The sequence below is a fragment of the Phyllopteryx taeniolatus genome, chromosome 19 (assembly GCF_024500385.1).
Source record: "Phyllopteryx taeniolatus isolate TA_2022b chromosome 19, UOR_Ptae_1.2, whole genome shotgun sequence".
Lineage (NCBI taxonomy): Eukaryota > Metazoa > Chordata > Actinopteri > Syngnathiformes > Syngnathidae > Phyllopteryx > Phyllopteryx taeniolatus.
The window spans coordinates 414,713-430,000 of record NC_084520.1 but is presented as its reverse complement, the minus strand read 5'-3'; the positions used below and the strand labels follow the sequence as shown (position 1 = coordinate 430,000).

The following is a 15,288-nucleotide window of genomic DNA, read 5'->3' as shown; positions in this document are numbered from 1 at the left end:
TCGATAACATCCGTACACAGATTCATGTTCACTGTACCCTGAGGGAGTGTAGTTGGCTAAAGGAGAATAAACAAGCAAATGGTCACTGTATAGTAAGCAACAAAGAATGACAACAAGGGTAAAATATGACCAGTGGCTCCCAAATAAAGAAAACATGAACAAATATGGAAAGAGTCGAAACAAGAAACAGGCCAGGGACCGGTGACTGAGCAACAAAATAGTGATAACACCAGTATCATGTTTCGCATTGTGAAAATACAGATCTTAAAGAAAGCATTCTTTAGTGCCACAGAAAGTTTCACAGCAAACCTCTTTCATCAGTCTTTTCATTTTCACTAGCAGATGTCAGGGTAAATCACATTGTGTGGCGCTTATCAACAGATTACCACAGCAACTGCACAAGTCATTTCAGATGCAGCACGAACAGGAGGGAAAAAGCCATGAGATGCCAAAATAAAGCTGCTTTGTGTGTGTGATCATCTGTCCAGTTCAGTCTGTTTTGAAACATTCAACAGCACGGAAGCCTCAAATACTTCCCAACAAAGATACAGTAAGCAAACCTGTGAACTGTTTTGACACAGCTATGTTTTGTGAAACAGGATAACACCAGTAAATGTAATATTTTTGATGATGGCACAAAACCCCCACAAACATTCTCTGAGTCTGCTCTAAATCCTGTGGCTCTGTGACGAGGCTTTGTTGGGTTATGGCTGCTACAGATGTAAAACAGGTGCTGGGTTGCTTTTTAGCTCCTTTTAAGGCCAGCGAACACAGATCAAACTTTATTAAGATCTGCCTGAAACCCCCTGGGGGCTGCCAAATATGGAAATTACACACCGCCTCTAGAACTCCGACCCTATGGAAGAATTTCCTCCACTTGAAAGGGACAGTCAAGCCTGAAAATAAGTAGCAGTGGCTGTCAAGTGTATAGAAAGAACCCTTCAGTGCAGTAAAACTAACTACAACCCCAATTCCAGTGAAGTTGGGACGTTGTGTTAAACATAAATAAAAACAGAATACAATGATTTGCAAATCATGTTCAACCTATATTTCATTGAATACACAACAAAGACAAGATACTTAATGTTCAAACTGATAAACTTGATTGTTTTGAGCAAGTAATCATTCACTTTGAATTTTATGGCTGCAACACGTTCCAAAAAAGCTGGGACAGGTGGCAAAAAAGACTGCGAAACAAACACCTGTTTGGAACATCCCACAGGTCAACACGCTAATTGGGAACAGGTGGGTGCCAGGATTGCTTCCCTGAATTGCTCAGTCATTCACAAGCACAGGTGTGGCGAGGTTCACCTCTTTGTGAACAAGTGTGTGAGAAAATAGTCGAACAGTTTAAGGACAATGTTCCTCAACGTACAATTGCAAGGAATTTAGGGATTTCATCATCTACGGTCCATAATATCATCAAAAGCTTCAGCGAATCTGGAGAAATCACTGCATGTAAACCGCAAGGCCGAAAACCAATATTGAATGCCCGTGACCTTCGACCCCTCAGGTGGCACTGCATCAAAAACCGACATCAATGTGTAAAGCATATCACCACATGGGCCCAGGAACACTTCAGATAACCAATGTCAGTAAATACAGTTTGGCGCTACATTCGTAAGTGCAACTTGAAACTCGACTATGCAAAGCAAAAGCCATTTATCAACAACACCCAGAAATGCCGCCGGCTTCTCCGGGCCCGAGCTCATCTAAGATGGACCGATGCAAAGCGGAAAAGTGTTCTGTGGTCCGACGAGTCCACATTTCAAATTGTTTTTGGAAATTGTGGACGTCGTGTCCTCCGGGGCCAAAGAGGAAAAGAACCATCCGGACTGTTATGGACGCAAAGTTCCAAAGCCAGCATCTGTGATGGTATGGGGCTGTGTAAGTGCCAATGGGATGGGTAACTTACACATCTGTGAAGGCACCATTAAGGTACATACAGGTTTTGGAGAAACATATGCTGCCATCCAAGCAACGTCTTTTTCATGGACGACCCTGCTTATTTCAGCAAGACAATGCCAAACCACATTCTACACGACAACAATTTACAGCCAAAATAAATATTACCAATGGCCATTTGACCAAATGTTTTGATTGACTATGGAAAAAGTAACAATAAATGCATCTTTAAATGAGTTGAGCCTGAATCAACAACAGCGCCTCTAATGGGTGTAGTCAAGGAGTAAGTCCCATTTTGCCTCAATTGCTTCAATTAATCAACAATAACTCACCAAAATCCGCCAAATTCTCAATTATTCATTCCATAATTAATCAAAATGGCACAAAACTTTACAAATGAATTATTTGGCATACGTGTCACATTTCATCTGCAAGTTCATGTCGTGTGGTGAATGCCTCCCATTGGCTGAAAACCAAAATGGACACAATGCTAACAGGAAACTTTCATAGGCTGAGCCAAAGGCAAGTCTCAAGAGTCAGGCTGTGGCGAGAACATTGCTGTTTTATATGGTGCCTAGGCATAGTCCTGTTCATCAAAACCTTTCACAGGAATTGACAGTCTAGCTTCCCCTAATGGTGGAGGGTTAGGCCTTTTAAAGATGAAAATGTACCAATGGAGCCCAAAAAGATGAATTCTACATTGGGCTTTAACAGATTGGTTTGATAAATATTTGTATGTCCAAGGACAGACACGGCTTTGAAAGGAAATGGTCGCCTTCTCCTTTCCCATGTTCTCATATTTATTTATCTTTTAAAGATTCTGGGGTGGTCTTACTTGACTTCCATTCTTTTAAGATAAAATCTGTATCTCCGTGTCATACAAGTCCATTTATGGCAATTTTATTACTGGAATGTGTAAATAAGGTGCACTTACAGTATTTTTCGCATTTATGTTGCACGAGCACCCAAGCATCAGCTGAGCTGCTTGCTGTGGCAGGCCTTGTGTGGAATGTCTGGGTCTGAAGCATATCTAACGTTTTCTTTTGTGGTTTTTAGGGGCTAGAATTCTCTTTTTCTTGGTCTGTGATCCTGGGACTGTATGCTTACCAAATAAGGGCATTGGAAGAGGAATGCTGGTTTCAACAGAAGAGCATCTTTCCTTCCATTCGTTATGTTTTTAAAGAGGTCATAGCTTCAGTTCACATCCAGCTATCTACTGGGTGCAAAATAACAGGTGATGTCATCGACTCCCTGGACCTTTAATCTTCAAGATGATACAAATGTTTAAACCACCGACAAGGGAAACAAGCCCCTCCTCCGACCTGGCTTTGAGTAAAAAAAAAAAGCTATGACAAACTACTGTAGCCTGAGTGTAAGTAAAAGCCCTATGAAACAAAATGAAAAGCACAAGCTAACCGTCTCTTAATCTCTCTGCTGTCTCTATCTAGCGAGTTTCTCTGCTTATCAAGCTTTAGGAAACAACACAAAAGTAACAGATCACGATAATCCCTACAACACTGCTGTACTCGCTTTTCTTGCACCCCGTAGTCCCCCTTTCCAAGAAGTCGAGGCAGATGACCACTTAACTATGTGCCCTGGCTATACGTACAAAAAAAGGTTTTCTTTGCATTATATATAAAAAATACATTTAAAGCTTCTTGAATGGAATACTGTCACATAATGGATGTTTCTAAATAAAGTCGGTCAGAAGTTTGTGATGTAAAGTTGCTTTCACAGATCAGAACTAAAAAATAATGCACCAAATTTTTAATGCACACTTGAAAACAGACCACATTGCAGTGTATGCACACTAAAACCATTAGCGAAGTCAATATCAATTGAGATGTTGGTAAAGAGGATGGCATTTGCTGTTCAACATGGACAATAGTTCTACACACTTTCACACCATCAAAGGTGTGAAACATTACTGAACAGTATGAACAGTTGTCAAATAAACGGCCATAAAGAAGCAGATTTACCACGTTATGCTGAAGACATTGCAGGGGACCCCAAATATAATAATAATTGACAACACAAGAATGAAAACGGGAATCTGGTGTCTGCTTGGATCCAAACTCAAGCGGCATTTTCATCAAGGGGGCAGTGCAGGTATGGTACAGATTGGTAAATCCTGATCAGGCTTACACAGTGGGTAAGATGGTGATAGCTGCAACAGCTATGTACTTTAATAGCATTACACCAGAGCTCTGAAACAGCATGAAGACACACCAATGAATTAATGGAACGCAACATGGTGCTGTGTGCTGACAAAAATCCTCTCTGTTATAGAACATGATTTTGAATCTAGTTTTGTTTTCTTCCCATTCCACTTACCACCAAGATGGAAGTGGGGTGGTCCAAGCAATACGCACTGTACCGAACAGAACCATAGTGCTTGGTAGAAACAAGGCTCCACATAACACTGTACGTGAAAAATATACATAAACATACCATGAAAAGTAAGGAAATTTGTGTTTGACATATTTCTTTGTTGTAACAATGCTTCTTGGCGATGAATATCGTACTGTTGGAGAGCCTATATATTTACATTTTAAATGGTGCTTGATCGTGAACCCCGACTGTACAACTGAAGTGTGGTGGCATTAATTATGTGAATTATAAAAGTCTACAGGACGAGAGTACAAGTGAGGGGATACACAAGCGATTTTCATATTCATGAGTTATTTGTCGCAGTAAGTGAGTGACCCCACACCCAGAGAAAGAGTCCTCGGGGTGTGTGTCTGCGGATACATGCAAGTGAATTGATACCATTTTACAAGTGTCCTGTAATTGCTGCGGCCGCACCGCGGGGGCTGAGGACCCCACCCAATCAATCGAGGGGCGGGATTGGGCCCAGGGATCCACCCGAGAACAGCCCGGCGGACGGGACACGTTCCACACCGAGGGACCCAGGGCGGTCCGCCGGCCCCACCGAGACACCCCGACAACCGGCCACCCAGTGGGGGCCGCAGGGACTCAATGCCACCCCCCCAGCCATCCACCCCACCCACCGCCCCACACGCCCCGCCACCCCACCCCCAGGAGAGCAAGACGCCCCCCCGACAAGGGAAAGATAAGGGGGGCGGGGGGAACCCAAGGAGCAGCCGCGGGCAATGAGAGGTCAGCCCCAACACCAAGCAGCCACCCAGCCCGAGGGGCCCAGCCGGCGTCAGGAGCACCGCCATGCAAGTAAGTAGGGCTATGGCTGGTATTGTCTGGGACACCACAGAGTGGAGTTTCCTCTGAATTTTTTTGGGCCATTTCCGGTAGCCGTTTTTACTTTCCTTTCAGTAACAAGGAACAAAGCAACAACAATGTCTGCTAGAACAAATGGGCCTGGATGACCAGCTGATCCATTTAATTATGCTGCACAATTGATCAAGGCGGCGGCATAGATGGTATGTAGAACCAAGTGCCCGCTGAGTACGTCATCACAGCATGTGACTAAATCGGACCAATCACGAGAGATGATCTCCACGGCGTACTACGCGCAGCAGCAATTTTTGCCGTGTGCGCGTCAAGCTACACAGAGGGGGCGGGCCAATTCGTCTGTCACGTGATGCAATGTGGGCGTTGTCGAGCGCGCGACTAAAAAGAGGCCTTTAAAGTTCAAAAAGTCAGTCAGCGCTCAGCAAGCAATGCAAATGTTAAAAAATCAATTTAAAACATGCCTGTGTGCAGTGGCGCTCCTAGCTTGAATGGCATCATGTGCGAGACCGCCCCATGGCTCTTAACGACTGTTTGTTTGTGTGTGGTCTATTTAAATAATTACTTTGATATTTGAAAATATGAATAGATAATATATTTTGCTGTTTATTTTTTATTTATTTTTTTAAAGTGCCATAAACCAACAATTCTCAGAGACAAGTGGTCTTTTAATGTGTGAAAAAAGGGTTAGACAAATGTCATTTTATAGAATTAGGTTAAGTCAACTCAATGTCTACATAAGCAAATGTTAAGTATTGCATTGTTTCCGCACAAAATGAAATTGTATCGAATAATCATATCGCTACCATACTGAACCGTATCATATCGTTCTGCCCTTAAAGATGTTTTTGAATCGAATTGTAACCTGTGTAGCTAGATATGTATCGAATCGGCCTTGTGCCAGAGATTCCCAACCCTAACTGCCATTATATGAGTATCACCACACTAGTTACGGTACACTTTCGTTGCTCAATGACTCTCCACACGTTTTTATGTCCAAAATGTATATTTCGTCATAGTGGCTGTTTGTTGTCATCCACCAAACACCAAAGAAGAGTCAATGGTAACAGCAACAACAGATGTTTGACATCGACAGAGAAGAGCTGGCAATCTTTTCTTTTCATGGGGACAACTCGCATACTCAGCTCTGCTGCTCATCCCACAAAGACATGTTCCTTACAAAGGTGGCACAATTTAAATCTACCAAACACAAATGTCCTTATTTTTTGCGCTCAGTCTAATATTAGATCTATTTACAAATACAGATTAAGATTGTTAAACTTGTAAAAGCATATCACCCAGTATATTATTGACTTGACTAAAACCCTTGCTAACTCTACAAATAATTTAACTGTATTACTGCCATAGCGTAATCATTCCTGGTACCACCTTGGCTCCGCAGAACATAGATGAAAATGGATGAAGAGCAATAAACTAGGTTACGATATGATCAAAAATGTAAGGGACTGTGTGGATGGGTGTGGTATAAGAAATCACAACTGCCCCCATTGGAGGCCTGAGTCATTGGGCAAACACGGATGAGCCTGATGACATATAGGCCATTAAACGTGCCTAAATATGCACTCTGAGGATTTGGAGAGTTCTGATCTTAGGCGTCCAGAACATTTTCCTAACCCAGTTTTCCTGCCTTGTGGAGTACATGAAAGGACTAGAGGACAATGAGACTGCTAGTTTTGGAATCGTTGTTACAATAAGAGGAAAACACAACTGCACACCAGCCTGGGTGTCACTGGAAACAGAGGTGAAACGTATGCACTATTGTAGTCAATGGCACACAAATGTGACTTGATAACATCTGACCTTTAGCACCGCACTGTCTAGTCTGACTATTAAGAAGCTTTGCCATCATTTCATACAAAGACGTCCTCCTAAACTAAACCATGACAACTCTTCAGCAGGACCTATTTGTATGAGAACTGGTAAGTCCAGATATTTAAATTTCATGCATTTTTATCCAAACTGTGCGCTCCCAGTATTTACACCGAAGCCTTACCAGCTAGTACGTAAGGACTACTTTTTCCAGACTATCAACACAAACACGTGAAACATTTACTTCTATAGAGGTGAGCATTTTAGTACTTACTGATTCGTCCAGGGCAAAGCGCAGACAACCATGTTCGTACAATACAAAAAATCTCCGTTGCCATTTCTGTTGGAAGAAATAAATATGAGAATATCATCCACAGTAGAGTAGACATGCTGACATACATAAAAATGTAAATTAATGGTTCCTTAATACAGTATACAGATTGGATCGGGAGTAGATTTTGACAAGGCCAAGCCCTAACAACACACCATTAGTGAACATGATTGACTGTTGCCGGTAGTTTCGCTTGGGCAACAAAATTATTTGTTCGACAGCTTTCATTGGCTCGACCAATACTCTGAACAATGGGAAAATCCAAGTCGTTCTAGATTTACCCAAGTTGGTCTGTGAGTGACATTTCTATACAACTGCAGATTCCAAGATCATCGGTTAAAAGAACTGTACAGCTGTACAAGTTCTTTGGATCTGTCACCAATTTACCTTGGTCTGAAAGAAAGCCCAAATTGTCAAAAGGAAATTGGTGAGGATATCCAGGAACTACCAAGGCTCAAAATGTCTGAAATCAACACCTTCAACCTTGACTGAAATGTAAAGCTGCCCTAACGGTCAAGCCAATACCTTCTGGAAAAATGTTGGGTCAGACGAGACAAATCCGAGCCACCGTGGCAAGAAAGTATGTTTACAGGAGTCAAGATGAGGCTTAAACAAAGAAGATTGTACGAACTACCAAGCATGGTGGCTGTCGTATCACACTCAGGGGGTTGTTTTTTTGGCAATGGTACTGGTGCACACAAGTCGATGGAATAATGAAGGACATAACCTACAAATTTACCACTATTAATAGAGGTAACATATTTTTACACATATGCCTATTAAGAATGGTCAAATGTTAATTCATTCATTTTGCATACCGCTTATCCTCACTAGGGTCGCGGACGTGCTGGAGCCTATCCCAGTTGACTCTGGGCGAGAGGCGGGGTACACCCTGAACCGGTCGCCAGCCAATCGCAGGGCACATATAACCAAACAACCACACGCACTCACATTCACATCTACGGGCAATTTAGAGTCTTCAATTAACCTACCATGCATGTTTTTGGGATGTGGAAGGAAACTGGAGTACCCGGAGAAAACCCACGCAGGTACTGGGCGAACATGCAAACTCCACAAAGGCAAGGCCGGATTTGAACCCAGGTCCTCAGAACTGTGAGGCAGAGGTGCTAACCAGTCGTCCACCGTTCCGCCTGGTCAGATGTTACTTTGTAAAAATTGCCTGTGCTAGGAATAAAGGTTTTATGATGGTGACAGTTTGACCTTGGAATTAAACATTAGTATGGGGGGGACTTTAAATTTCCTTGTAATTTACCTTGGACAATCCAATATCTTCTGTAACATTTACCATTGAATTCAGGTTTTATAGCTTTTAGTAGGGGTCTCCCGATCCAATCTTTGAGATTGGATATCAGTCCAATGTCAGCAAAAAACGAGTATCAAATCAGATCGGACTGGATTTAAAATCTCAGATTTGACCACTCTTATACAAGCAGTCCATTATATGCTCCGCTCCAGCCCTTCTATCTAGCAGCCCCCGGACAGCATGCATAGCCCCTCGTGATCACAACAAGAGGTTGCTAATGTACTACCATAGTAGCAAGGAGTAACACTGAATGTTGCTTGCTTAGTCATTAATTGTTGAAGTTCACTGTAAAACTACATACACATAACAATAGAATTATACCTATTAAATGTTTATATATAAATACAACCCCAATTCCAATGAAGTTCGGACTTTGTGTTAAACATAACTAAAAACAGAATACAATGATTTGCAAAACATGTTCAACCTGTATTTCATTGAATACACTACAAAGACAAGATATTTAATGTTCAAACTGATAAACTTTATTGTTTATAGCAAATAATCATTAACTTAGAATTTTATGGCTTCAACACGTTCCTAAAAAGCTGGGACAGGTGGTAAAAAAGACTGAGAAAGTTGAGCAATGCTCATCAAACACCTGTTTGGAACATCCCACAGGTGAACAGGTAGGTGCCACGATTGGGTAAAAAAAGGAGCTTCCCTGAATTGCTCAGTCATTGACAAGCAAAGATGGGGCGAGGTTCACCTCTTTGTGAACAAGTGCGTGAGAAAATAGTCGAACAGAAAGGACAATGTTCCTCAACGTACAATTACACGGAATTTAGGGATTTCATCATCTACGGTCCATATTATCATCAAAAGGTTCAGAGAATCTCGAGAAAGCACTGCATGTAAGCGGCAAGGCCGAAAACCGACATTGAAAGCCCGTGACCTTCGATCCCTCAGGCGGCACTGCATCAAAAACCGACATGAATGTGTAAAGGATATCACCACGTGGGCTCAGGAACACTTCCAAAACAAGTGTCAGTAAATACAGTTCGGCACTACACCCGGAAGTGGAACTTGAAACTCTACTATGCAAAGCAAAAGTAATTTATCAACAACACCCACAAACGCCAGCGGCTTCTCTGGCCTTGAGCTCATCTAAGATCGACTGATGCAAAGTGGAAAAGTGTTCTGTGTCCACATTTCAAATTGTTTTTGGAAATTGTGGACGTCGTGTCCTCCGGGCCAAAGAGGAAAAAAATCATCCAGAATGTTATGGACGCAAAGTCCAAAAGCCAGCATCTGTGATGGTATGGGGCTGTGTTAGTGCCAATGGCATGGGTAACTTACACATCTGTGAAGGAACCATTAATGCTGAAAGGTACATACAGGTTTTGGAGAAACATATGCTGCCATCCAAGCAACGTCTTTTTCATGGACGCCCCTGCTTAATTCAGCAAGACAATGCCAAACCACATACTGCACGTGTTACAACAGCATGGCTTCGTTTTAAAAGAGTGCGGGTACTAGACTGGCCTGCCTGCAGTCCAGACCTGTCTCCCATTGAAAATGTGTGGCGCATTATGAAGCGTAAAATACGACAACGGAGACCCCGGACTGTTGGACAGCTGAAGCTGTACATCAAGCAAGAATGGGAAAGAATTCCACCTACAAAGCTTCAACAATTAGTGTCCTCAGTTCCCAAACGTTTATTGAATGTTGTTAAAAGAAAAGGTGATGTAACACAGTGGTAAACATGACCCTGTCCCAGCTTTTTTGGAACGTGTTGCAGCCATAAAATTCTAAGTTCATGATTATTTGCCAAAAACAATGACGTTTATCAGTTTGAACATTCAATATCTTGTCCATCTTAGATGAGCTCGGGCCTAGAGAAGCCGGCGGCTTTTGCTTTGCATAGTAGAGTTTCAAGTTGCACTTACGGCTGTAGCGCCGAACTGTATTTACTCAACTTTTTTGCCACCTGTCCCAGCTTTTTTGGAACGTGCCAAAATTCTAAGTTAATGACTATTTGCTAAAAACAATAAAGTTGATCAGTTTGAACATGAGATATCTTGTCTTTGTAGTGTATTCAATAAAATATAGGTTGAATATGATTTGCAAATCATTGGATTCTGTTTTTATTTATGTTTAACATAACGTCCCAACTTCATTGGAATTGGGGTTGTACATCACAAACTTTGTTTCTTTGTATTTGTTCACAAAAATTGCTCGGTCAAAGCTCACAAACAATAAATGAAAAGCACCATTGACGAGCTCACGCAAATTGGCATCGAACTCATGGCACTTACAGTATAGCTCTCAAAATAATGAATATTGGTACACAAACTGTATGTATTCTTCAAACTCTGTGAAAAACGAGTTATATTAACAATATTCAATCCAGAGTTAAGAGAATGAATGGATGGATGGATGGACGGACGGACGGACCTACTACTTTCTTTGTGACTGGAAGTGTGCATCTCATTGCGTGCACCACACTGTCCCTCAGAGGTCAAAGACATGCACAGCACAGTTATTTTATAAAACCCATTGATTACTAATAAGTTTTTCTCACATCAACTGTTGCTGATTAGTGTTCTCTGGTTGAGTGATATCACTTGATCAAGCATTTTCCAACATTCCATACTACAAAATAAGTAAATTATGTATCATTATTGCTGATATCGGATCGGACCAATATCGGTATTGGCTAAAACTTAAGGCTGAAATATCAGTTTTACTATCGGAGGTGAAAAAGTTGGATCAGGACATCTCTAGCTTTTAGTATCGAATATAGGGCATGCACTTACCCGCGATCGCTGCATAGGATTGTCAAAGTCAGTTCCCTCAGGGGCCAAGCACAACCATCCACCATAAATCGGCTTCGCCTGTAAAAGAGGGAGAAGGAGAAAAAAAAAAAAGAACCATTTAGGTAATAATTAAAACTTGGTGTGTGTGTGCAAGCTGAGGGGGGTGGGAGAAAGAGAAACAGTGTAAAGTCTTTTGGGCTCCAGATGTTGCCCAAAAGACTTGTTGCCCTTGCAGTGCATTTCGAAGCCACACAAACCAGCAGGCCTTTTAGTGTAATCAACTCTTTTCGATGAAATGCTAAGGAGACCCCCCCCCCCCCAGCTTTCCTTTAACAAGTTACTGAATTAGAGTGTAGCAAACAGCTCTCTTTGCAACACCACCTGCTTTTTGACAAACCAAACCATCTCTCAAACCGTAAAATGGTCTGATCACGACTCTATTACAGCACAGTCCCTTTTCTAATGTGTCAACCGCATGCCTGCCATGAAGCTATACATGTCATGCTTGAACTTGTATCGCCATATCAGTGTGAAATTAAGTTGGACGTGAACTGAATATAATGATGCAGCTATTCCAGTTCTGAGGAATTTGTACTGTAAAATGTGTCACATACAAAGCACTGATAATCACCTTGTGGTTTACGATTGGACATGTTGGTTGAAAAGAGTGATGTCACCCTACTTTAGCAGAAATGAAGACAAAAAGTTCCAAAACAATAGCTGGTGAAAATTATAAAATGTCTGGAAGCAACCCACAAACAACCCATAAAAAAAAAAAAAAAAAAAAAACACATGCATACTCCAAATGACGAGCAACTTTCAGCTATATCTGTTTTATGTGGTCTGCTGAGATGAGAGGCTTAGCTACATCTCACTGCATAATTTTTCCAAGCATAGTTTGCTAAATATCTTTCATCAGATACACTGCTCCATAAGCAGAGCTATGTTTACACATCAACCAAGCTACAGCTTGTTCATTTGATGACATGCCTGAAAATTCTGTTCAGTAGCTCACCCGTCAACGGGATGGACACCCAAGGCATCTTAAAGGTAAATCTGACAATAAGACTGCTGTAAAATATGATAGTGCTGCAGATGACAGCTAAGCATATCCGGAAAAAGGCTGGAATATTTCAACTTTGTGCAAGGAATTACAGTATAACTTTTCATTCAATCAAGAATATGACAAATGACAAAGGTCCCCTCCCTCCCTTTAGTTTTATACAAGGGTTCATCTTTTGGATTACTATATTGAGTTTGATAGACTCAAAACGTGACAAAAACTTCTTTAGTGTAGGCAAACTACTGTGGAACCTTGACCCCTGAGAGCATATAACTTGAATAAAACAAACCTTTTCAGAAAATGGACCTCTAAAGTCGCACATAAACCCAAGAACTTCAAACCACCTCAATGGGCCTATATTCAGTAAATTACAAAGGAGGATATCTCTGTACCTGTGTTGTGCTTTCTCTTTAACCATTTTGCTTGGCAAATGAATAAAATGGTTTTTTTTTTGTTATTTAGCAAACCAAAAGCTAGATAAATATGTTTTAAATTAAATCATCAGCATAACTGAGCAGTTTTTGAACTTGGTTTTTACAAAGACTAATATTTGGTTTCTTTTGTTAGTACAAAATAGGTATAGGCTTTTGTTAATCGCATGGTACACTATGCGCATGCAATAGCTAAGCAGGGACCTCCTCTTGCACACTTGCATGTCTAAGCTTGCTTATACTCAGGGTTAGGGTTAGGGTTAGTGTATGATTATGTATGATAATGTATGATTAATTAATTATTATGTATGATTAATGTATGATTATAGGTAGTATGTGGGTATTCTGGAATCAGGCATGACATGAAATAAGAGCAGACTTGGTCTTCATGTACTATGTATCATAATACAGTGATTAATACATTGTTGGCACACCTGCTACTGTATATCACAGATTTATAAGCAAATATTTTTTTGGTTTTTTACAGTACAGGAATGTCTATTTTAGAGTTGTGTGCCTTTAGCGTAATAGCGCAACATGTCGGGTATCACTCAGCTCTACTGGATGTAGATAAAGCACAATTAAGATGAGATTAATAATGCCCGCCACACACTGCGCGATGTAGCCAAACCCGACTTGGACTGGACCATCTCAAAAAACGTGCAGTGACAGTCGACTCACACCTGCACATGAAGCGATTTGATCAAGGGATGCCCTGCGACGTTAAACTGCCAGCCTGTGCAGGCTTCTGAGGCACCACATACAGTATATTGCACTGTATCACTTTTATTAAACCATAAAAAGATAAAGTGACAATCAAGGGAGAAGCGGGTTGGTCCAGAGAGAGGATGTGGGTGAAAACAAAAGCAAGAGGGGATACAGCATCCATAGAGGCTCAGCTCACCACCATTCACTTGAATGCAAGCTTACGTACATCGCTCGTGTGCATTTTGACGACAATGACTGCACGCTTTGCTATTTCATCTACATGTACATATGAAATGATATATATAGTTAAGTATTGTTGTAAAATACATGTACAATATACTGTATATCAGGGATGGGCAACTTAAATGATGGCCACAATTCTTTGTCAGCGCTACCAGGGGGCAACATGGGACCACAATTTTCTCGATCGAGTTTTCTCCTGCGGCAGCTTTTGCCATTGAGCCATCACTCTCTTCCTGCTGACTTTCATCGAGGCGGCACCACTCTTCTTCTCTGATGGAGAAAACCTGGCGTTATGGTAAGCGATGTCTGCCATCTAACAGTGAACGGTAATATGACAACTTAAAACTACTCGGTTACAGTAGAGGAAACGTCTTTATATATATTGTTTAATTAACCTCGGGGCCACTCTGACTATGGGGGGTGGTCACGTTTCCTCGACAACGTTTAAAATTGGGTTTCTCTAGCTTAAAACCCGGAAATTTATTTTTGGGGCTTGTGATCATTGGCTGTAATCGGCGACATTGCTACATAGTTGCCGCAAAACCAGTGGCCGAGCGATCAGCCACTCATGAGAGGTAGTTGCCGAACCCTGCACACTGCGCGAGAGTTCAATTGGGTTTGGCCGCATCGCTCGGTGTGCAGCAGTCATAAGAGGCAGAGAGGGTCCACTACTAAGCTGCTGTTGGCCTGCTGTTAGTAGAGAGAAAACACGCCTGTGAGGAATGTTGTTCTGTGCAGTTTAGTTAAATGTTTGGTGTTTAAATACAGTAAGTTTAATTCTCTTTTGTTGCATGCTATGTTGCCCCATGCGTGTCAAACTAGTATTTGTTTGAAGGTTTATAATTACTGCAACAGCCATGCTGATTTGAGTTAGCCCATCTATGGTGTTACGCATTATATGTTAGCATTAAGCTAGCTGACTTTCATTATAAGATGGTTTAGATGAACATTTAGGTGTTTCAAAACACAATGTTTAATTCTCTTTATTTATATGTCAGTTTTACAATAAACTTCAACTGGGAGTGACAACACAAAGCCTGAGGCAAGCACACTGCGCCTCATATTTGGAGAACTGCACGAGAGAGTCTTCTCTTTTGCAGTTTTGTGACAGTCTCCCATTTCTTGACAGTGCAAGAGTGCGAACAGGTGCTAAGGAGTACTTTTAAAAAGTGGTTTTAGTCAGTTTAAGTGTGTTTGAATAGGGTTAAATGTGTTTAAAGCATGTGAGAGGGGAAAAATATCTTTTAAATTACATGGTCTCTATTATGGTTTTTCACCTATCGCAGGTAGGTCTGGACCATATTGCCTACGATAAATAGGGGTTGACTGTAGTGTGCAAGTAATACGATGACAACACAATGAATACATTTTAACAGTCATAAGGATAGCGTCACACCTGCTGGCTCTCACATTAATGTGAACATTTATGAAATCAATCTGTCATGGGAAGAAAGGGTTTACTCTCAGAACATCAAAAATACCATCAA

The 15,288-nt window shown here is 41.4% G+C and overlaps 1 protein-coding gene across 6 annotated transcripts in view; it reads right to left on the bottom strand.

The window, feature by feature from the left end:
- mprip (myosin phosphatase Rho interacting protein) overlaps positions 1 to 15,288 on the bottom strand; it is a 58,178-nt gene that overhangs the window by 37,496 nt on the left and 5,394 nt on the right. For 5 of the 6 annotated variants that reach the window (XM_061756346.1, XM_061756347.1, XM_061756352.1 and 2 more), the window contains exons 2-4: positions 11,357 to 11,434; positions 7,217 to 7,282; positions 1 to 56 (exon numbers count right to left, since the gene is read on the bottom strand). The exon at positions 1 to 56 is cut by the window's left edge and continues 96 nt beyond it. In XM_061756346.1, the coding sequence (XP_061612330.1) occupies positions 1 to 56; positions 7,217 to 7,282; positions 11,357 to 11,434 (200 nt within the window). The remainder of the gene's footprint in view (positions 57 to 7,216; positions 7,283 to 11,356; positions 11,435 to 15,288) is intronic. The other variant, XM_061756350.1, reaches the window with a different exon arrangement.